The sequence below is a fragment of the Trifolium pratense genome, linkage group LG1 (assembly GCF_020283565.1).
Source record: "Trifolium pratense cultivar HEN17-A07 linkage group LG1, ARS_RC_1.1, whole genome shotgun sequence".
Taxonomy (NCBI): Eukaryota; Viridiplantae; Streptophyta; class Magnoliopsida; order Fabales; family Fabaceae; genus Trifolium; species Trifolium pratense.
In genome coordinates this window covers 30215247-30240012 of record NC_060059.1, presented here as the reverse complement: position 1 = coordinate 30240012, position 24766 = coordinate 30215247, and the positions used below count along the sequence as shown (strand labels likewise).

The 24766-nt window shown below is 33.9% G+C and overlaps 2 protein-coding genes across 3 annotated transcripts; one reads left to right on the top strand and one right to left on the bottom strand.

Annotated features, from left to right (window-relative positions):
• Positions 1 to 218: 218 nt before the first annotated feature.
• LOC123897241 (TNF receptor-associated factor homolog 1b-like) lies at positions 219 to 11198 on the top strand. 2 transcript variants are annotated; one of them, XM_045947807.1, is made up of 13 exons: positions 219 to 393; positions 1214 to 1431; positions 1508 to 1619; positions 1995 to 2083; positions 2199 to 2267; positions 2354 to 2486; positions 3015 to 3173; positions 4447 to 4795; positions 6058 to 6170; positions 7281 to 7431; positions 8070 to 8542; positions 8624 to 8819; positions 9670 to 11198. In XM_045947807.1, the coding sequence occupies exons 2-13, from the start codon at positions 1257 to 1259 to the stop codon at positions 11023 to 11025; spliced, it is 3375 nt and encodes a 1124-aa protein (XP_045803763.1). In that variant the 5' UTR covers positions 219 to 393; positions 1214 to 1256; the 3' UTR covers positions 11026 to 11198. The 2 variants fall into 2 exon arrangements, with proteins under 2 accessions (XP_045803763.1, XP_045803754.1); XM_045947798.1 differs by having other exon boundaries at positions 267 to 393; positions 887 to 1431.
• Positions 11199 to 19064: 7866 nt separating this feature from the next.
• On the bottom strand, positions 19065 to 24415 carry LOC123892046 (protein unc-13 homolog). The gene is made up of 5 exons (XM_045941899.1): positions 23819 to 24415; positions 22460 to 23347; positions 21505 to 21960; positions 20958 to 21144; positions 19065 to 20443 (listed from the first exon to the last, which is right to left on the bottom strand). Exons 1-5 carry the CDS (start codon positions 24413 to 24415, stop codon positions 19458 to 19460), a joined length of 3114 nt encoding a protein of 1037 aa, XP_045797855.1. The 3' UTR covers positions 19065 to 19457.
• Positions 24416 to 24766: the final 351 nt, after the last annotated feature.

The following is a 24766-nucleotide window of genomic DNA, read 5'->3' as shown; positions in this document are numbered from 1 at the left end:
ATTAAAATTAAAATATGTTATAATTTCTAAAAAAAAAATTAAAATACATTCTTTGAGGGAAAAATATTAATAAGGAAAATCCATAATAATTCTTATTTAAAAACATAAAATATAAATTATAAAATATAAATTTTGGTTCCTTCAAAAAAAATAATATATATAAATTTTGGTCAAAAATAAAAAGACAAAAATAAAGTAGAACATAAAAAAAAAAAAATACAAATACTCGTATTTTTATTTTTCATTTTTTTTGGTTATGCCTTTGCTCTCCGTTGTTCATCTCTTCTCTGTCTTTCTTTCTATCAATTTTCTCTCTCATCTCATTTTCTCTCTCTAAAATCTCAGACTCCCTGATTCTCACGCCGCTATTGTTGTCTCCTCCTTCGATTCCAGGTTCGTCTTCTCTATTCTCGATCCATTCGATTCCACACAGATTTTCCAATTCCTCGTCCTCCAATTCATTTTTAAATTTTTTCGGGGGTTTTTCATTTTGCTCCATTTCTTCGATTTCGATCAATGTTTCTCATGGAAATCGTTTTCTGAGATCTTTCTTGTTTTTTTAGTGTTGATTTTCACTTTGAGTTTTCGGTTTTTGGATTCATGCAATTTGCGTTGATGATGATTTTTTTTTTTGAAATCTAGTTTTTTTTTTTTTTTTGGTTTAATTTGGGTTTGGTTGAATTTATTTGATTGGTTTTGGGTTTAATTTTTCATTTTTATTGCTATTTTTTAATCTCTATTTTAGGGTTTTATTCATGGGTTTTTTAGGTTAATTTTTTTAGTTGGGTTTTTGGGTTCAATGGTATTGAGGAGTGTAATAATTTGAATTAAATTTTTTATTTTATTTTATTTAGTTGTCTTCAATTGTTGTTTGTTGGTTTTTCAGAAATGGGGAAGTATCAATAACACCATCATCACTTTGTCATGTGTTGCTTTCATCGGTTTCATTTGGTGAATTGCAACCTTTTGAATTTGTTGTGTTCTCCCTTTGATTTTCTGTGACAATGTGTGCTTTTGAATACTTTTATGTGTAGTGTTGATAATTTATAATTGTTGACTTTTTGTGATCATTATGTAGGATTTTCTGTGATGTAGTTGGAAATGTTTAATTGAAATATTTGAATGATTTATTTATACTATAAAGTATGATATAATGTAATGGGGTTTAAGGGTGTTGATTTGGTGCTTTGTTTTTGTGCTTGATGTCTAGCAGCTGTTATAAGAAGAGTGTTAGTGAAATAGTGCTCGATCACGGAATGGCTGGGGTTGCGAGTGAGGAATCTGGAGCGGGAAAGTCTTCAGAGGGAAGTTATAGTGGGCACCGTTGTCAATCTGGAGAAGCGTTGGCAGAATGGCGATCTTCTGAACAGGTGGAGAATGGAATACCGTCAACTTCACCCCCTTACTGGGACACCGACGAGGATGATGATGGTGGTGAATTATAATTGTTAGAATTTATTTTCTATTAGGAGTTGTTTAAAATCTAATGTATTTTTTCTCTTTATAGGACCAAAACCATCTGAGTTGTATGGAAGATATACTTGGAAGATAGAAAAGTTTTCTCAGATTACCAAAAGGGAACTCCGTAGTAATGCATTTGAAGTCGGCAACTACAAGTGGTATGCGGCTTTGGATATACTTATTGGCCTACGTGTTTATAACTATACAGTACCCAAATAAACCATTACGGCTTTTGCCATTCATGTTTTTTATGAATCTACAATCTACAAATCTAATAGGGAAAACTATTGGTTTGGGTTACATTGTTTTATCCCATACTTTATGACTGTGTAACTATATCTAATTTGTCAAACAAGGGGAATATACGTTATTTGATTTGTGAAAGGTGTATCATATATCAGAAGTAGATAATTCAGTGTTGAAAATTGAAATATAATATTTGCATATGGTTTGCTGAGACACTCCTTAAGATTTGATTGATGCCATTCATTAAAGTTGGGGTTTTGATCAAATGATGATGTTGTATATGGCAGGTATATTTTAATTTATCCACAAGGTTGTGATGTATGCAATCATCTCTCTCTGTTTCTCTGTGTTGCCAATCATGACAAACTTCTTCCAGGTTGGATTCTTGAATTTTCACATTGCATTAATGATTGTTAGTTTTACTAGCTTCTTTTAATCCCACAATAATTGACTTCTTTTTTTGTTCTCCCCTCTTTTTGTGGGTAATGCAGGATGGAGTCATTTTGCACAATTTACAATAGCTGTGGTTAACAAAGACCCCAAGAAATCAAAATATTCTGGTCTGTTGGTAAATAATTACTTTAGTTATTGGAGTTACAATTTTTTTAAACAGCATTGCTAACCTATGTTACCTGAGTTTTTTTAGATACATTGCACCGATTTTGGAAGAAGGAGCATGACTGGGGATGGAAAAAGTTTATGGAGCTTTCAAAGGTGTATGACGGCTTTGTTGACACTTCTGACAATCTGATAATAAAAGCTCAAGTTCAAGTTATTAGGTGTTTTATGCTTAACATATTTTAAAATTTATTTAATACTTTATAATATTACAAATATACAAATATGCACCTCCTTGTATACATTTTAATAGTGATTAGGTTATTTAACATGTGTTTTTCGTTTTATTTGTTACTTATCTGGAAAGAAGTAAATGTGAATGTTCTCTAACTGACTAGTTAGAGTGACTCATCCTTTTAAGAATGCAGCTTATAGGAAATTTGATAGCTAGCAAGAAATGATACTCTTTCTTTGTTGAAACTTCTGAGTATTTTTTTGTGAAGTAGGTTATGAATTCATTTGTGTCATTGTTTTAACATTCATATCTGGGAATGTAAACCTCAAAACTCATGTTATTTACGATATAATACCTACCCTTCTGAAACTGTGCTATTGGTAGAATATATCTTTTTACTTTTGTATTTGATGTTTTGCAATGATGTAATGTGATGTGTAGCTTTTGATTCTTTTTTTTGAATGGGTAGCTTTTGATTCTGATTTATGACTATGTATGCTTTTTTAATGTACAGGGAAAAAGCTGACAGGCCTTTTCGTTGCCTTGATTGTCAGTATAGGAGAGAGCTTGTTAGGGTATATTTGACAAATGTAGAACAAATTTGCCGGCGTTTTGTGGAGGAGAGAAGAAGCAAGCTTGGGAAGCTGATAGAAGATAAAGCTAGGTGGTCAAGGTATTTTGTATTCATTAATATTACCTTTTGAAATAAGAGATGAGAGGGTTAAATATAGGGGGCATATCAAGTGAGGGGAGTGTCTTATTGTAAGAGATGAGAGGGTTAAATAGTAACCATTGTATTAAAATGAAAGGTCCAGATGCAATTTCAATTTTAAACTGCACGTTCCACTTCTCTTTAGTATATCTACTCCCTTCCTCCCCTTTCTGCACCATCTCTCATTTTCTTTTATACTACAATTTTGTTTTTGAAAATGAGTTCTCAAAGTCATATTTTGGTCTGGTGATGTGTGCTTGTTCCTACCATATTTCTAGAAATTAATTGAAAGTTCTTATAAAGCCCAAAATCTAAATTTCCTGATATCAAACAGCAAGTTTTTTTATTTTATTTTTTTAAAAATCTACAATTGCATAAAGTTTTGACCAATAGTAGAACAAACATGTGGGAGTGTCATAATGCCATGGATGAATGCATTAATTGAAGTTGGCACAACGAATTTGAATTGGTACAAAATCAACCATGTGCTATTTATATATCTGACTCAAAAAACTAAATATTGGAGTCTACTGTGTATGAATGTGTACAATGAAATGGGTGAGTAATGAAAGATGGAGGTCTGAGAGAAGATGGAGAGAGATGGCAGTAGGACACAATGTATATTTATTATTAAAAAGGGAATTTAATCTGGACCGCTCCTTTACATCCTATTGTTTATATTTGCTGCTCATATCTCTCACAATAAGACCAAGACATTCCTCTTATATGAAATGCCCCCCTATATATAATGTGAATTATCAATATCTCCTTATGTTTGCTGCTACAATTATCTTGCTCAAAAGTGTAACCTAAAATGTGAGGATCTTTTAATTATTACCTTTCCATGCTCTATGATCATTAGCAATTTATTGCTTGAATTTTTAAATCATTTAAGTTAATTTTCCTCCAATCTAGGAAAATGAAAAATGTTAGTCATGTATGGAAGGAAAGAAATCATTACAGAAGGGCAATGCTGTAGTTTAATCTTGTAATGTGACTGGTGAGATGCATTCTAGGCAACTTTGTGTAGTCTTATGCCTCTTATTATGTATTTGGAGTTTCACTTGTATATTATATTATACATTACATAACAAGCTTTATCTGTCTTCGTTTTTTTATGTAATTTATCCTATTTGATTTGATATATTAGGATTCTTTATGACTTGCATCAGATCTTGATTTTTTGGTTCTTATTTTGTTGGCTAATGAAATTATGTATTTGCAATATTTGTAGCTTCTGTACTTTTTGGCGAGAAATTGATCAAACTTCTAGGCGCCGCATGTCTAGGGAAAAAACAGATGTAATTTTGAAAGTAGTAGTGAAGCACTTCTTTATTGAGAAAGAAGTGACCTCTACTTTGGTAATGGACTCCTTATATAGTGGATTGAAGGCTCTTGAAGGCCAGACTAAGAGCAAGAAAGCTAGGGTAAAGTTGTTGGATGCTGAAGAAATGCCAGCTCCAATTGTTCGTGCTGAGAAAGATATGTTTGTCCTGGTGGATGATGTTCTATTGTTACTCGAGAGGGCTGCTATAGAACCTCTCCCTCCAAAAGATGAGAAGGGTCCTCAAAATCGCACAAAGGTGAGAAATTGTTTATGTTGGTTAAATGATTGGAAATTATGTTGATAGCTGGTGGCATAGGGTAATCTGATAGCCGGTGACATAGTGCTAGAGATTTTTAGAGAATGAGGAATTGAAAAATAGGTATCAATAAAGAGTTTTATTCTGATTAAAACCAAGGAAAAGATAATGTATCTTCTTTCTAAATTCTAATGATCTGATTTTGCTGTAGTCTGTTAGTCGTGAAACTTTAATTAAATGACAAATCGGTAGCTCATAAATTAATTTTACACTGAGGAGAGTTAGTTATTTACTATATGTTTACTGTTCTTAGAGTTGTTTCATGTTTTATTGTTTATAGGAGTTTACTGTTCTGTTCCCGGTATCAGATTCAGTAGTTCTTCCTTCCCATTTCCTTGTCTTCTGTGTCAGGGATTTTGTTGGTCTGGATTATTTCAAAGCAAAAACTCAGAAGAGCAGCAATCGGGAAGACGAAGAACGACTGAATTTTAACTAATATGGCTCATTAACCTTAATCCCACAGAATAATGATCGTTGAATATCAAACCTAATGTCATCATTAGATTCATATGAACTGTTAAATTGAAGATATTCCTCTTAAGTCCTAGGGATTTATGATACTTGTAGATATTAAATGCATAATTTTCATTACAACACATTGTGTTGTGGTGTAATAACTATATGGTTACATGGTAAAAACGTAGATGGTAGGAATTAATGGGAAGGAAAGGCAGATGGTAAGAATTAACGGGATTCAGTTATAATATAACAATAAACAAGTGCTTCCGACAAAGCTGATATTGCAAAATCCCTATTCTGTTTTCTAAATATTTTTGAACAGCTCCTTTCTGTTGTTGATTATAGATATTAATGAGGGCAAAATCATAGCATACTTTCTTTTAGATATTATTCATGGACCAATCACAAAATAGTTTTTGCATGAACTCATGTGTTTATTTACTGATTATAGAAAACTACCACGAACCAACCAAGTAAGAAAGTATGTAAAGGAGGAAAAATAAAAATCTATCCCATATTCTGAACAATAGGCCCTGTTATTTTAAAAAATAATAGTGAACTTCTGTAAGCTGGTTAGGATAGTCGACAACCTAGGCCCAGTTTGTCTATGGACATATTAATGCACATGTAGAATGGTATTCTTGGTCACCTGTGAAGTTGTTAGTCAATGGATATGCAGATTTTGGTTTTGTAGTTTCGAAACTGTTTTGATTGCTAAGAACCTTGTTCACCTATTCTGGCAGGATGGGAACTCTGGGGAGGACTTCAATAAAGATTCCATAGAGCGTGATGAAAGGCGTCTCACAGAATTGGGTCGCAGGACTCTTGAAATATTTGTCCTTGCCCATATATTCAGGTATCATATATAATTAGTTTTGGTTAACTAGTCATCTATACCTCTTGATTTTAGTTCTTGCTAGGACTCTAGAGATTAATGAGTTGGATAGAAATATGATATACGAAAGAACATTATGATGTTGTTTGATCCGTGTAGCCGACCCTACTTAGTGGAATAAGGCCTGGTTGTTGCTGTTGTATATTTGCTTGTGATACTTTTCCTCTAATACAAATACAAATTTCAGAATTGTGTTTTGTTGAGAGGATTGAGTTTTCACGTAGTGAATGTTGTGCAATTTTCTGCTCAAAGTAATTGTGTACTTGGCAAGTTAGTATGGTCCTGTGATTGATTTCTCATCATGCCAACAAATGTTGGCTCGGTCATCTGTTGCAAATTGCAAAGAGCATGTTTGGTTCACCTCTAAACTTAAGTTGAGCCAGAAGGATGTTCTCTGTTGCTTTTACGTACGCTGTTTGGAATAAATCAAATGCCAAGAACCATTTTTCTTTTCCCATTTTGTGCAACATATTCTACATACGATCCAACCCGTCATCTCCATTCTCGGTGTTAAAAACCATAGTAGCCATTTTTGTTCTTCAGTTTCCGTTTCTCATTTCTTTCTATCGTTTATATATATATATATATATATATATTATGTTGAGGAGGAATCAAATTACATTGGTGTAACACTTGGGTAATATCACACCACTCAATTAGTTTTTATTGGAAACTAACCATTTATATCATATGGATCATCTATATAAAATTTTATATAAATCTGAAATGTTTCATAAACCTTAAATCACACTTCAAATATGTATATAAACTTAAATTTGTTCAGAATCATAATCGCAAAACGATTCCACCAAAATAGGATTTTGTGTATACTTTTTTTTTAACGGCGATTTGGTGTATACTTTTAATCTCTGAGGGGAAGCATAATCACAAAATCGTGGGATTTTACAATTCAAATTTGGATTTTACCATGTGCCTTTTTTTTGTATGTATTGTACGGTGTTTTTTATGCTTGTACTGCTTATGTTTTATAGTCTCTGTTTACCTGTAAGTATTTTCTGTGTAAGCTGTGAATGGATGAGGTTATCCTAATTTTTTATTTAATGGATGCAGCAATAAAATTGAGGTTTCTTACCAGGAAGCCGTTGCTCTGAAGAGACAAGAAGAGCTCATCCGGGAAGAAGAGGCAGCATGGCTAGCTGAAACTGAACAGAAATCAAAACGTGGAGTTAACGAGAAGGAAAAGAAGGCAAAGAAGAAACAGGTCTGGCACACTTTCATTCTGAAAGGATTTCTGATACCCTAATGTAGTTTTCACTTAAGTACTGCCTTTTCTGTCTCTCCTGATGACAAATTGGTTTTATTCTTAATCATCAGTCCAAGATTAAAAATTATCTCACAAATTCACGATTTAAAATTCTAATAATTTCCTCTACAGAGCATGCATCATAAATGACAACTGTCCAATCAAAACAATATTTTGAAGAAATCATCTAATTTCTGGTATACGATATCTGCTATGACCAGAGTTTGTAATAATTTTTATTAAAACTAGCTTTGGATTACTGATTTTAATGAGGTTGGGCCTACATGATTTGCCTCTGTTTATCTTTTATGTATGTTTAGTTTTGAATGTCACGTACTCCCGTTCCCATAAATTGTCTACGTTACAAACTAGTCAATATTTTTTCGGCTAATTATGCCTTCATTGGAAGTATCTTGCCAGGAATTTAGAAACTATAACTTCCGATATTCTTTCTGCATGTTTTCTTTGCTTTAGCATGCTTGTTTGCTACTAGTGGGATTAAAGGACGTTGTTTCTTCATATACACGGGGTGTATGTGAGTAGTTCTGTGTGTTCCTTTTTAGCTGCTTACTGACAGTTGGTTCTTGTCACTCCAGGCCAAACAGAAACGGAACAATCGGAAAGGAAAGGATAAAGGTAGGGAGGAAAGGCCTACTGTGGCTGTATATGACAAGCAGCAAGATGATGCTTCTGATGAGAAAAAAGATTCTAACATGGATGAGGTTCAAACTCTGGATGAAAAACTTGATGCCCTCGAAGTTGTTTCTGATGTGTCTGATTCTGTGATTGGAGTTGATGAAGTGCCACAACATGATTCAGAAGAAAGAGATGCAAGTCCTGTTAATTGGGATACTGATGCATCAGAAGTTCATCCTTCAACTGAGGTTAGTAGCAATGGTATAGGTGGTCTTGCGCCTGTGCATAATGGAATGGCTGAGAAAAGGAGCAGTTCAGTGATGGATGACAGTTCTTCAACATGCTCTACTGATTCGTTGCCTTCAGTGGTGATGAATGACCCCTACAAGGGGAACTCTTTTTCAAATTACAAAGTCCAAAAGTCGCCTACCAGGTAAGTTTTTCTATTGTTTCTTTCATGTGGATGAATGTCAAAGTTGTTTCTTATGAGGGATTTGTCACGTTTTATCTGTAGAGGTAAGAGCAGAGTAAAAGCACCGTGTGATGCGAGTAATTTGGCAACTGAAATGGACAGTCAGGCATCTGGTTCAGCTCCAAATACTGTGGATATTAACGAGTCTGGAAGTGGTAAGGTAGGAGAATCTGAGTCTGAGGGTGCAATCTGCTTACAGGATCGGTTGAAGTGGCTTGACAAGCCTGTTGTCAGAAAGGTTGTCATTTTTCTTAAAGCTCATCCTCATGAATTTCTTTAGTCTAAAGTTTTTCATGCTACATGTTGCTTTCTCATTTTGATTATACTTGAATTTTCCTAGTTTCATTTTTACCTGTCATGAACTATCTATCTCAAAAGCTAAGTTATTAGGTGAAGATACAATTGCTTTATAATTATACTTCTACTAACATGCATCCTCGCGGAAGATTCTTGCACTTGTAACTTGAAGTAGTGTTTGGACAATACTTGTGCTGAAATTTAACTTATATTACAAGAGTCGGGGTGTCAAGGTCTAAATTCTAACTACTTGGTTATGGTGGCTCTGATTCCATTTCATGAACAAAATAAGCTTTCAACTGACTACATGATGATTTTTATATTATATATCTAGCAATATCACGAAGGAAGAAGAGCTAGAGTAGTTTGCTCATTGAGAATGACTTGAAATCATATATCTCTAACATTTTCTAATACTTATAAATGCTAACGGTAGATCTGAAGTTCAAAGTGACTGTAATCATACTCATTTTCACATTTTGCGATTTTTCATTCCTTTCGTTAATTTACATGTGCTGCTGTAATCACAGCTTAAGATCTGTTGCTTTTATGTAGCATAGGGATCTGAACTTTCTTTCTCTTGAAATGAGGGTTGGGGGTGGGAGATTGGATATGGAACTGCAGTAAAATTGATGATTTCATGTTTATTTGTTTTTAAATACGTCGACTTAATTTTTCTTTTTAAATGCTGCCTTGTTTGAATAATCATGTTTATTTTTCAAATAAAGTTCCTCTTTAGTGCCGTTACAATTGGAACCTGATTTAATAGGCTTTTTTATTCTACTTAATAGGAAGAGGAAGTTCTTTTACCACAAAAGAAACAGAGCATTAAAGAGAAAGTTGATGTTGAAAAACCTGCTGATATTGGAAGCCTACAGAAAGAGATGACATCAGTAAGGCCATCCTCGCCTAGGAGTCCCCCTAGAAACTTACCCTCACCCATTAATGTCAGGAAAACATCTATTAGTGTCTCACAACAGACTGGTAAAGATGCATCTTCATCTTTAACGTCTGCATCACAAGCAACAATTGCTAAAACAGAAATCCCGAAGACTTCACCTCCTAGACCAACTGAAAAACCTACGACACAGGTGGCTATGATGTCAAGGCCTTCCAGTGCTCCTCTGGTTCCTGGTGGTCCCAGGCCAACTACTTCTGTATCCGTGGTTCAAACAGCTCCGCCTCTTGCACGCTCAGCAAGTGCAACTGGCCGATTGGGTCCTGATCCCTCACCTGCAACTCATAGCTTTGTTCCTCAGTCGTACAGAAATGCCATGATGGGGAATCACATGGCCTCAACAGCTACCAGTTTCGCTAATTCCAACTCTAGTTCAGGAGTAAATCATCAATCTTCAGGCTATTCACAACCACCTTTAGTATCATCGCCAATGTTTCTATCCCAAAGCTCTGACAAAATGGATTCTATGTCTGGACAGTCTAGCGTTCCTTTCAATATGATTACTCGTGATATTTTGCAAAATGGACCTGGCCCCCAGTGGATGGAGAGTTCTCATAGGGATACCAGCAGAGGCATGCACTATGAACCATCATCCCGACTCAATGATGTTCAAAACTTTGACATGTTCAGGCCAGTAGACAGTAGATCTTTGGACCACATGGCAAATGAGTTTCAAGCTTGCACATCTAGGCGTCCGAACCAAGGGTTGTTGGCGGATGAGTTCCCACACCTCGATATCATAAATGATCTGCTTGATGATGAGCAGGGTATCGGGAATGCAGCCGGGACAAGTTCAGTCTTCCAATCCTTCAATGATGGATCACACATGCTAAATCGGCAGTTCACATATCCTGGTGACTTGGATACAAATGATGATTTGGGATCCTCAACGAGTTGTAGGTTTGAGAGATCACGAAGTTATCATGATCCTGGGTTTCAACAAGGGTATGGCTCCTCTATCGGACATTTTGACTCGATGAGGGATTATCATCCACAAGCAAGTACACTACCATACGGAAATGGAAAGGTAGATGGGTTGGTTCCAAACCATTGGCAGATGGCTGGTTCTGATCTATCATATCTAGGCCTGAGAAATCCAGACAATGATGGTTACTCATACTATCAAGATTACTCAAATTTGACAGGTGTCAATGGTTATACAGTATTCAGGCCTTCAAATGGTCAATAGAAGGAAAAGATGACAAAGATTGTCAACAAATTAGTGATCATCGACGAATGTAATAATGTGTGTAAGGAAATTGTTGGGTCTATTTTAGATTGGAGCGAGGTTGTAATCCCTTGATAAGAAAACATTTTGTAAAGTGTTTCTGAGTAATTTGGTTCCTTCCAGCTTTCCATGAATTTTTACATGCCATGATCTTTTGGGATTAAGTTTGACACTTTGCGAGTTTGGTTTGGTCTTCTGAGATTACAGGGACTATTACACATGTTCTTTGAGTGTATTATAAATAATGGATTGAATGTTACGAACCAAAAACGATCATAATCAGGCATTTTTTCACGTGTTATTAATAAACTTTATGAAGTTATACTGCAGAATGATGCTTGACATTTTCTTTTACAAGCACATTTTTTGAGACGTTACAATTACATTTTAAAAGTTAGAAGGATGCCTACATCAAATAATTTGGTCACAATTATTGCTATGTAACAACTTTTAATTTTTTTTTGTTGGAAATAATGAATTTGCTAAAGGAAGACTAATTTCACAATTATTGCTATGTAACAACTTTTATTTATTTTATTTTAAACGAAGGATTATTTTTTATTAGATGTTGAAAATTGTTATAATGTGTTAATGTGGTTTGGTGAAAACTGAATTGATATTGTGGTTTAGAAGGAACCAAATATGCAATTAAGCCTAAATTTTAAGATACAACCACTTGTAACAATATAAAAAAGTTGTAAATAAAAGACCAATATAAGAATTACTTTAAGGAAAGGCCAATTATTATAACGTGTTAATATGGCTTAAAACTAAATGAGAAGTTGCTGACTTAGTATGTAGGAAATCATCAGTGCTGTAAAAATTATAGGTGAAATTATAATAATTTCATAAGTTTAAATGACACGGGACTCTTTTTTTTTAAATGACACGGACAATGTCACTCCTGTTTATAAACATGCAAGCATAAGTTATGTGAGTCATTAAGAGAAAAAAATATTTAGTTTTTTAAGACTGATTTCTATACATTGTTAATGTCGGCATAATTTTCATTTACAAATACATCTAATAAAATTAAGACGAGACATGAGCATGCGACAGTGTTGAAACTCTTAGGAATAGTTTGCCATCCATTTAAGTCCCACAAGACTTAGGGGATTAGTCTCTGCAGTTGTGCGCAGAGGATACTCAGTTTACACAAAAAATTAAGACGAGACCTATACTACACATATGATGAACAAGAATTTATATTACGAGCACAATAGGGATGACAGGAAAACTCAAACCCAAATAGACTCATCCGAACCCAAACCCAAGTTAACGGGCGAAACCAAGTTGAATGGGTTTTGGTTTGGGTGGCACCCGAATATATGGGTGTGAGTTTGATTATCAAACCCACACCCGAAATCCATTCACCCACCCGTTTATATATATTAAATAACATATTTACCCCTATGTATTTTGCTCCATTTTAAGTTTTTTAACACTGTATTGGTGCATGATGTAACGATGATAACATTTGATGAATTGTTTAGTAAAAAAAACAATTTTGAAATTTACAAACTATATTACCAAATTATGTTACATTTTGCATTTTATCGAATATAGTTCGGGTTGAGTTTGAGCAGATAATCAATTATGCGTATTCTTGTTATGAGTTTCGGGTTTGAGTGAAAAAACCCGAACTCAGCAGGTGTGTGTGGGTTTCATTTTTCCACCTGAACAACATTTGAGTTTGGGTTTAGGTGGCACCCGAATATATGAGTGTGGGTTTGGATAGTATCAAACCCGCACCCATGGACACTCATTATCATCCCTAAAGCACAACACCAAATCTTTATGTATAGCCTCACACATAAATGACTAAAAATAAATTATAAATAATTTAGTCACATCAATTAGACACTATTTCATTTATCTTTTAATTTTATTTGAGTTTTTATGTCTGCCCACATTTAAATAATTTGTGTGTTTGTGCTCATACATAGAAGTGTTTCTCAATGCGACTACTATAATGTCGCATTATTATATTAGATCAAAATAACTCGAAAAATATTTATATTATAAGATGTGATTGAATGCATGCCTAATTAAATGGATCTAAGTATTCGTATTGATCCATCTTGCTCTACTTAGTCGTGACATGCCTAATTAACTATATGCACGTTTTATGCTAGTATTTGACCATGCTAATATTTTCACATGGTGGCGAAACAAACAATACTAAGATTAGATGATTTATAACTATAACTAGTCCCACACCCGTGCGATGCACGGGTATTATGCGGTATTTTATATTGTAATGTTGAAAAATCATTCGTATAAATTGAAACAATAAGTATTATGAAAATTATAATAATAACATCAACACCAACAACAAAATAATAATAAAAAAGTGATGTAAATATAAGATAGATATTAAAGACGTGTTTATACATTTCGAAAAGATTACAATGGATCCTATTGCATCTACCAAAATAAGTTGGTAATCCATAAATTATCATGTCGCTATGAAAACGGTTTGTGGTCATACTCATACACTGTGCATTTGATTCTTAATTGGACACTATAATTCAATATATAGTATAAAAGATTAATTAGTGCGTATAATTTAGTAAAACCTATTATTATTAGTTGTGTGAGTGTATAATGAAAAATCATAGGTATATAAATGTAAGCATATGAAAAAGTGTATAGAGATGACAATGATGTAAGTAGAAGTGATGTGACATTATTGAGTGGTTTAATTGGATATAAATGACTTACGTGGATTAGGGTTAGATTAATGGTTGCACAACTATCTATGAATTATATATATAGATGTTTATACATTTAAAAAACTTATTTATACATCACATTTGAAGTTACTTTGGTATCTTCTTCATTAACATTGATTAGCAATATCTTTAACTCATTCTTCAAAATAACTATGGAAATGATAACATATAATTGACCATGGAAAACAATCGATGTTGAAACATAAGTTTTTATTTATATTATAAATCTCATTGGAGGATTCTGAGTTCGATAAACTACTTCATTATCTCTTACCAAAAAACTACTTCATTATCGAATTTGATATTTATATTAATTTGAAACTTATTGGAGCAAAGATAAACCAACTTAACTCAAACTCAAATATCAAATATGATAAAAATCATACAGGGCATAACAACCATTAATAAAATTTATTTTATCTTTTTTTTTTACTAACATTAAAAAGTAGTCCTGATAATCGACCAACTCCTTATATTTATAAAGATTGGACAAAAGATTATTAGCAAAAACATTAACTTTTTTGAAAAAAAGACAATAAAATACACAAAATAATAAAATGAACAAAAAAATTTAAAATGAATAATAACCCAAAATAATAATAATAATAATAATAATAATAATAATTACAATTAGTACCCCACATTAAATGGATGTAAGTGGATGATGTGGCTAAATGAAATATTTTCATTGGTTTGTGGATTAGGGTTTAGATAGACAATTCCACAACTATCTAGGATTTATATATATATAGATAATATATGCAAGTCCTCTATATGCAAAAATAATATATGCAAGTCGTTTCTTGCGTGTGTGGTGGTGTTTGTATGACATCAAAGTCCTCTCTATATATTATACGCCCTTTTGCCAAAGTCCCTTACCAACTTTTCACGTTACCATATGCTACTTTTTAATTTTATACCCTTTTTGGTACAATATATACGTTCGTTATGTAGCTATTTATATGGTAACATTCACAAACCTTAGTTCCAAGAAATTTCTCAAGCTTGACCATTGCTTTTCTTTCCTTCTGTAGGAGCAAGTAAACGATCAAACTTTTGTTTGTCAAACAAGGATACAATTTTGATATCTCTCTCTCTCATAAGTATTGCCACATAAGCAAATACTTAGTATATCTCAATTAGGTAGAAAATCATGAATAAAACCGTAGATTCAATTAATTCAAGTGATAAACTCTTAATTAACATGCACCAATGGCGATCAATTACGTGGAAAATAATGAAAAAAAACCATTGACATAATTTCTTGTGAATTACGTAAAGTATATATAAATTCTTAATTAATTAACACGCACAAAATATGACCAATTCAAATATATACATATAATTTTATGTAAGCTTTAAAATCCAACCTATACAAGTATAGTCATTAGTCAAAAACCTTTAATTAATAAAATATGATCAGTCACAAAATTAGGCATCAAAATTGGATACATGTACTGATGTACCTACCTACCAAATATATGTATAAATACCAACAGCCTCTAGTAAGATATACAAATTAACATTCAAAAGAATAATATACAAATTAAGCATTAAATTGGTTCCACATATGAAGGTTCTTAACATTATTTTGGTACTCTTTCTACTTCTTACAATAATGTATGTGCAACCAAACCTTGGCGGTAGAATCTTGAACATTGAGAAAAAAGAGCTTATATTAGAATCTCTTGATAAGGGTCCAGTACCTCCATCAGGGCCTTCTGGCTGTACCTTTATCCCAGGAAGTGGTGGTACACACTGTCCCATGAATGTTGCTGGCCATGCATGGAAGAAATTATCAAAGAGCTAGAGCTTATTAATTGTAATTGTATGACACATGATTCATTGGTTTATTTATTTATTTTTTCTTTTTTAATTGTACAATTGTTTGTTCTATATTTTTAGGATTCTTGATTGATTGATGTATATATATGTAAAATTTTGTTTAAAGATAATTGTATCATATAGTTTTTTCATAGATATATACTGCACAATTAAGGTGCATATATAGATGTTAATCTATGAAGAATAATCACATAAGTTATAATATTAATTAAAATTTGCAAATGCTATGTTTAAATGTAGAAATGGTGATACTTGAATAGGAATACATAAAAAATTTCTGTCTAATCTATGTTTCTTCAAAAGCAATATTTTGCATTGTTTTTTTAGAAACTTATGTACCAATGTTTGCGTGTTAATTACTAATTAGATATTTTTATGAAAAGGAAAAATGATATGAATGAAATTTATTTAACTCAAATGAATTTCTAGGTGAACCCCAAAAAACTATTTTTCGTCCCTCTTTGCCCTCGATCACCTTCATCTCTCTTTTCCCTCAAATCTACTCGAATTTTCACTCCCTCTTGAACAAACCCATTTTAGTTCCTATTCTATCACTGTTACATTTTTCTCTCTACTACTTTTACTTTAGCAAATGAATTTTTGGCCTTCAAACCAATTATAATACTCGTGTCGTGCAAAAGCGCGAATTGACTCATTCTCATATAAATGATTCAGATGTCATAGGAAGAACATGATAAGCAAAAAAATCATAAACCTCTTATTGCAAGATGGTGATGATACACGTCTATATGTTATTCCTATTGTGGGAATGGGGGGTATGGGAAAGACTACACTTGCAAAGTCAGTGTTCAATGATGAACGTTTAGGCGAGGCTTTTCAAAAAAAGATGTGGGTATGTATGTGTCTCTCATGATTTTGAACTTAAGCATTTACTTGTTAAATTAAAACCCTCAATTCTACAAGTGATTCTTCTCCTAACACATTTCAGCAAGAAAACTATCAAAACTTTAGAACAATTACAAAATCACTTAAGAAACACACTTGCCGATCAAAAGCTCTTGCTCGTCCTGGACGATGTATGGAACGAGAGTCGGGTTAAATGGGAAGAAAGAATTGAAGGATTTAATTCAAGTATGTGCTAAAGGAAGTAAAGTCGTAGTGACTACACGTAGCCATAGAACAGCTGATGTGATGAGCATTAACACATCTCACATTTTACAAGGTCTTTCCAAAAATGATTCCTTGTCTGTATTTGTTAAATGGGCATTCAAAGAAGGAGAAGATAAAAAACATCCAGAATTGATGGAGGTGGGAAAAGATATTGTGCAAAAATGTGGAGCCTTCCTGTTGGGAATTGCCTTGAAAACGTGGAAAAAACACTAATCTGCCCCAGGCGAAAAAGGGGCTCTCTGTTTTCTTGTCGCCCCAGGCGAAAAAACTGGTGCCTCAGGCGAAAATTTTCGCCCCAGGCGAAACATGTGGTGCCTCGGGCGAAAATTGCTGCAGGGTATTTAAAGGGTCACATTTTCTTTTTTTGACAACAAGTTTTGAGGGTTTCTTTCACCAAAACGGCGGCTAGGGTTAAGAGGGTTACTCTTTGTTCATCTCTAGGTTTTGGGTGTTGATTCTTTCATCTTGTAATCACTTATCATTGAAATCTCTTGGTCACGGGAAGAGATTTGGGAAAAGGGTAGAATTGGGGTTGAAGTCTAATTCTTGCAACTCTTTTGTATTGAATCTCGTTGTAATCAAGCTTTTCATTGATAGTGGAACGGAGAGTGGCTCTCTCCCCCAGAGTAGGTCGGTTTTGACTGAACTGGGTAAACAATTGCTTCGTGTTCTTTACAGTTTTATTACTTATCTTTTGATTTGTGATTATTATTGCTATTTCCACGTTTTGATTGCTTATTCGATTTGCTCCACACATCAAGACTATTGGTGTGATATTCGATCCGAATTAACAACACTTCCTTTGGCCATAAGAACATTGGGTAGTTCACTATTCTTAAAATTTGATATAGAAGAGTGGAAATTATCAAAGAGCTAGAGCTTTTATTTATGTGACACATGATTCATTGATTTATTTTATTTTATTTTTTTCTTTTCTTTTTTAATTGTATAATTGGTTGTTCTTTATTTTACAAATGGAGTATCACTATACTTTATGCTGGAACCGGTAGAGTTTGTTGAGGTGTCGCAATTCCTATAGATCGCCAATCAGACCCTTCAACCATATGTACGTACTCGACTTGTGTTTTAGATAATTCCACAACAAATTGTTGATTTTAATTCCAACTAATAGTGGTCGTCCCAAACAATGCAAACACAAAACGTGACAAGAATTTTCTAGTGTCCACATCTTCATTATAGTCTGCATTTACAAAACGTGACAAGAATTTAGAGCAATCTCTCCAATTCGAGCAAGAGAGAAAGAATGTGGTGAGTACGTGTGATGTCACAAAAGAGTGCCAACAGTTTTAGCATAAGCATACTAAATCGTTTCATTGCTTTCTTCAATATATCAAATCCAAGTATCCTTTTAGCAACACTAAGATTCTTCATCTCAAATTAACCGTTTAATTTCATCTTGAACATGTTCAATTACCAATTGAGTTATGCTCACAAGAACAACAAAATAATGTTCTTTAAAATCTAAAATAAAAAATATATATTAATGCGACAATATATTTTAGTAAGTTTCAACACCAAAAGCATGCCAATTTCATAGAAACGAAGTTACTTAACCAAGTAACAATTGTGAAAATTATACCAAAAGGAGCAAAAATTAAATAGAGCTCTTCTCCACCATAATTATTCATTCATAAATTGAAAGAAATACAAGCATCTTAAGAAGCAAAGTAGGAACAACAAGGAGCTCTCAAGGGAAGCTACTCTCCCACATAGGGAGTAACTTCCTCTGCAAGCAAGCGAGGTTTTCTTGTATGCTGATTAGAAGGTACTTTGTTTTGTCTTTTCTCACTATTCCTAGCTGCTACTGTGATTACTATTGCAAAAATTTATTTCAAAATAATTTCTAGCAATTATACATCTTAAAATATGTGATTTTTTTATTCCTTCTTATTATTAGCCTAAAAATACTCCAAACTTCATTTTATACGAGTACCTTAAGGTACTAGGATCTGAATTTTTTGTTGTTACAACAGGACACTGTAACAGATCAGGACCGTACTAGTTATTATGTGACTGTTATGTGCATTATTAACAATGCCCTTTTTCCAAAAAGCTTTTTATAGTTCACACTGAAATTAGAAAAGAAAAAAAAAAAACTATTTTTCTTTCTGTTTTCTGTAATCTGCTTTAGACTAATAGTAGCTTAACTGGTGGTATATATACATGCCAGCTATACATGCTACTCAAATAGACTATATGTAATATTAACAAACTATACACTAATTAAAATACCATTTTAACCCTCTCTCTTTTCCTCCAAAAAAAATAATTAAAGAATATCTGTGTAAGTATACAATTCAGCACAGATTCTATGGCCATCATCACTAGTCTCTCCAAAATGACTTCTTACATGTGATGAAAATGAGAATCTTTGCTTTCTTCAATATTTCACAACCTCTTATGTGCTTCTTCCCTTCATGCTTGTTCTTCCTTGTCACAATCCATATTTTCACCAAGAGGTGTACATATAAATATATATATGCATAGAGATTAAACCCACTGTCAGTGTAAATGTTTTTTACAGTCAACCATTCATAAACTATCATTTTTATTTTATATGACTTTTAAGATAGATACGATTAAAGTCAAATATTTTAATTGACCCTACGACTATGATTGATTGACAGTGTAAAAAAAATTATGCTGTCATGTCGGCGCATATTATCTCCGCTTTGGTAATTGGAATGTCCTCTTTAAGAAATAATTTGCAGTTCTATCATTTCTATGACACAAAACTCTCAATATTGTGTTAGGATCAGATCTATTCCACCTTCCAGTAGTAGGAGGCATATGCAATTTTTGTCCACTAATATTCATTCCACCAATGCCGCTTGTTTCGCATGTTGCAATGCTGAAATCTTCCATCAATTGTTCGGTATTTTGTGACATCAACTCAATTACGCCTTCGACCACTGCAGCTTCTCGTTCTACGACATTTTCGGACACCAATCCTTCACCACAAGTGCAGAAAGCTTTGTTCAAGCTCTCGAAATCCTCTTGAATCATGACATGATCTGACCGGTTAAACACTCTTGAGTTACCTCCAGCTAGCAAAACCATTAGGAATGCATCAAAGGAAGCTCTCATTACTTCCTTCATTGCCAATGGTTGAGCTCTATCTACTAATAGTGTAGTCATGAGTGTGAGATTCTGTTTTAGGATTCTCAAAGCCGGCCTAATTCGTGCGTTCGCTACATCTTCGATGTAGAGACTATCATAGAAGACTGAGTTTGAATCAAGGAATATGAGACGGTATGCTGCGACTTCTGAAACATGTTGACATGCTGCTGGAAGTGAAGTGTTTACTATTTCAAAATATGAACCTTTTTTAGTACTTTGCGATCTTTGGCTGTTTGTGAAGTAATGCTTTGTTGGAGGGACTAGGCTGGGGTTTAGAGATAGCGATTTTTCGAGAGAATTGATCTGTGCAAGGAGGTAGTGTAAGGTGTTGAGACGAATGTAAAGGCGTTGTGTTCCTCGGCTAGTTGATGGTCTTGGATTGTGTCCTTCATTTGTTCCAGTTACATGATCCAGCTCTGCTAGGTTTGAACCACAAGGGCTAGCTTTCCTCCAGAACTTGATGATCGTTGAATCACGGTTGCATCTTGTTAATGGAGGAAGTGCAGGAATGTAGCTTTGTTTTGAACCTGAAAAAGAGTATAGTTTAAAACATTTTTTTGATGTAAACTATCAGTCTAAGAGTTTATAGCATAAGCGTTTATCATTTATCATGTAAATACTTATGCATTAACTATTTCTGTAATAAATGATTAAATAAAGTCACACCGGTTTCATAAGCTATCCTGAAAAGCTTATAAAAACAGCTATAAACAGCTTATTGGCATTTCATAAAGTGCCTGCATATGTTCTTCCAAACAGTCTCGCAAGCTATGAAGCACGGACACAGACACGTACACCGGACACGGACACTGACATGTCGACATCGATAATAATTTGAAAAATGACATAATTCAACGTAATCATAAGTGGCGGTGTAGTGTCGGTGTCTGACACCGATGCATGTCCGACACTGGGACACGCTTAATCTAAAGAGTGTCCGTGCTCCATAGCTCGCAAATCCTTGTGCTAATAGATATATCATATATCAATTCAAATAGACCCGAGAGCGATCATTATGTATTTACGTTTTACAATACTTACCGCATGCTGCAACAAACATCATGTAGTCTTGGAAGATAGTTTCCAATCCATCAGCAAGATCTTGAACCAATTCTTCAGTTATTCCTATTGGAATTTGAAAGAACTCTTCCACAGTTATCTTGGCCAGTTTCACTATCTCTGCTGCTGATTGTGCATATGGCTCTGATTTGGATTTTGGATTCCATGTCTGTAGTAAAAGAGAGAAGAAATTAAAAATCACATTGAAGTTTGTCTAAACACATATTCTTAGTTGTGTCATCTCCCAATTAGGACCGGTTTGGATAAATTACGTAATAAAGCAGTTATCATATAAGTGCTTATGTATAAGCTATTTCTATAACAAAAGATAAAATAAAGTCAAACCGTTTGAATATATAAGTTATAATATGGTTTCGCAAGCTATCCTGGAGTGCTTATGGAAAAAAATTTGAAATCAGCTTATAAGTCAGTGATAAGTTGTATCTATGTCAGTAGATAAACTCAAATATATCAATCCAAACAAACCCTTAATCTTTAAATGTAAGAAGATTATAAAGCTAAAACTTACTTCAGTTTCTTTTGCTCTTTGCATACACTCCCTTCCTTTGGACAGTGATTCATGTATCCATTTTTTCAAAAGGTTCAATATAACTGAATCAACTTCATAAGGAACCATATCTTTAACAACTGTTTTTCCATTTTCATCACCTTCATTAACATCTTCAACAACCATTTGAACAAAAACTTTTTCTAATTTTCCAGCCCTTTGAAGTACCTCGACGGCTTCCCGTGTAAGTGAGGTCACATCACTTAAATATTGCCTTAAGACATGGCCATAACAGCTGTGCAACATCAAGGCTGCAGAAGCACTTGCTGTAGGGTGCCATTTCCTTAGCATTGGACTGAAATTTTGTCTCTCTTTTATTGCCAATTCTTCTGTTTCTTGAGCTATGTGAAGAAGAATTGCACTTAGTTCACCCTTTATTTGCAATTCAGCATACTTTGCATTCACTGCCTCAATTACCTACAATCATGGAAAAACAATTATGATTTTAAATAAAATACTAATCTGTCGAGTATGGCTCATATGCACCAGGAAGAGGGCTGAGGGCTCCGGCCCAAATGTTTTGGTGGGAAACCCCCGCCGTACGGTTCATAGGTATTGTTGTTGTTATATGGACCAAATTATTATTAAAAAATACCGCTTGTCACACTGAAATCCTAATTCATTCATTCAATCTAATAGAAACAAACTGTAGTGACTCTACAGTCTGAGACATACTCGCCACTTGGGGAACTTCGTTATCAAATATTGTGTGTTCATTGTTTGCGTTTATTTTCATTATTTCTCTTTTGTTACTAGTTGTTCCAAAATAATCACTTCTTAGAAAAAATTTAGTTTTCTTAGGATAAACAAGTTAATTAAGCATTATAGTATCTAAGTTCTTATCACACAAGTGCATATATGTAAGCTATTTCTTAAGTGATGAAAGGAAAATAAAAATATAGGTCAAAGTACAAACCTTGTCAAAAGCATTTTTCATAGAAGATCTAATGTAATAATCGATCCTATCACTAGACGAATCAACAATTGTAATAGTATCTCCGTTCTCTCTTCCTTCACGGACATCAGTTATCATCAGATCTTCACCCAAAATCTTTGAAACCGACAAAACCAAAGGAATAAGATTCTCAATTTGACAAATAGTCCCTCTAAGAAAAAACTCATGATAATTAAGCAACCTCTTTTCACCCCAACTTTGCATTGAACTCAAAACAGATGTCAACAACTTAAGATAAAAAGAATCTTTTTCTTTCTTAGCATCATTAGCAACCTCACTCAACATAATATTTGAAGCAGAAAGAAGATCAAATTCAACTTGACCAGTTGCTACATATTGTTGAAACAAAATCCAAGCAAAACATATATTATGAATTGACTTTGTTATCCCTAATATCGACCAAGTTTTCTTAATCAACTCAAGTAATTCATCAACTTCATCAAGGACTAATGTCTCGTCACGAATATCGAAAATGGCTTGAAGAAGTGCATTATAGAAATGAATGTTGAGAGGGAAACCATCAGCCCAATGACAAACATCAGCTGGTGCTCCATTTTGACCTCTCCATGATAATGACACAACAGAGTTACAAAGTGTTCTCATTGTGTCTGAGTTTTTGCTTGTGTCTATTTGTTTTGACTCGCAATTACGTATGATGTCTCTTAGTCGCGAGGCGAATGTGCTGTTTTTTTCGACGGTGACTAAAGGGTGGGTTAGAAGACCTAGTTCAAGGACTCTAAGTTGTCTCTTTTGCCACATATGGTACTCATGAGAATCACTGAATTCTGTTGGTTTTAGGTGGCGTAATAGTTCTAATGGGATAATTATTGTTTCTGCTCTTCTTCCTGCCTGCAATACAATCATTTTTATGTAATTAGAACAATAGCATGCAAGTTACAGTCAAAATTGAAATTAATTCAACTACATAATTAACCATAATTTTCAACATGATCTAAATTAACCATCTCTTCAACTGAATTAACTACGATTTTGCAAGTAATTATCCAGGTGTGTCGAGGGTGTACAGAAAATTTGGTGTCCATATAACATTTTTGTATTTTAAACAACAAATGAAAATCATAAACAAAATGATTTGAGATGAAAGACATAATTAAACTACTAAAAATTAAATTAACATGAGAAACTTAATTAAAGACGAAAAAATACGAAATTCGTGTATAATTGTGTCACTAAGTTTAGCAACAAATCAATTAAAGACGAATCAATAAAATATTAAATTATCAAAGATATAAAATTTATCTTTAATTAATGACGGAATTAAGATAAATTTCATACTAATAGTGATGTGTGTATACTTACTTGGCCAACAAGGGTCCTCATGATGGTTTTTCTCAAGCGATTATCGTTGTGCTCTGTCACCTTCATCTGTTGCCTCATGATCTCTGCAGATGTCATCGGCCTCCGTGGCCTGTACATCGACATGGAGTTAGAGTGATATAAAGGGCTGCCACCACTAACAGGTGATGACGGCCCTCCATCTCTTCCACCGGACGTCATTCTCCTCGACGGTGACCTTTTCAACATCTTCAAACCTAAAGCCTTCTTCACCCTACTCGTAGGAGACATCACCACATTGCTTGACTTGGACTCATTCTGATTATTTATATTTATATGGAATGAGTGTGCATTCCGACCACCAAATCCAGGAGACGAACGACACGCGGTGAAAAATATTTCATAGGCCGTTTCTCTAATGTCATCTTCACTAAAGCGTTCAAGTTTGTCAAAAGGCGAGACTAAATTATAAGCTTCGTCATTTGCAACAACCTCGAATACACGCTGGTCATGAGGATAACTAAGATGGTGATGGTGGTGGTTATGATAATGATGTTCCTTATGATATCCGGTCGGTAACAAAGGACCGGAATATGATTCGCGGCGAGCTGGTGGACCCATAAGGTGAATGTGAAGATGTGTGGCGGGTCAAAAACCGACGATGAATGGTGGCGCCGGTGACCACACAACAACAGATGAATATAATGCCAAATAAATGGCTTAAGGAAGAGAGTGGTGCATTTGAATTAAAGGAAAGGGATAATAGAGAGGAGATGAATATTAAGGGTAATGGAGTTGGTTTTGTTGTTAATGACAGCATTAATATGCATGGATGGTGAATTGGGGAAGAGAGAGAAAATGATTAGTGATTTTGGGTTTACCCACGTTGTCATTAACGAAGAAAACGAGAATACTTTCTAAAAATATAGAACACAATTTTCGAAAAGCGATTTTTTAGGAATTAAAATATGT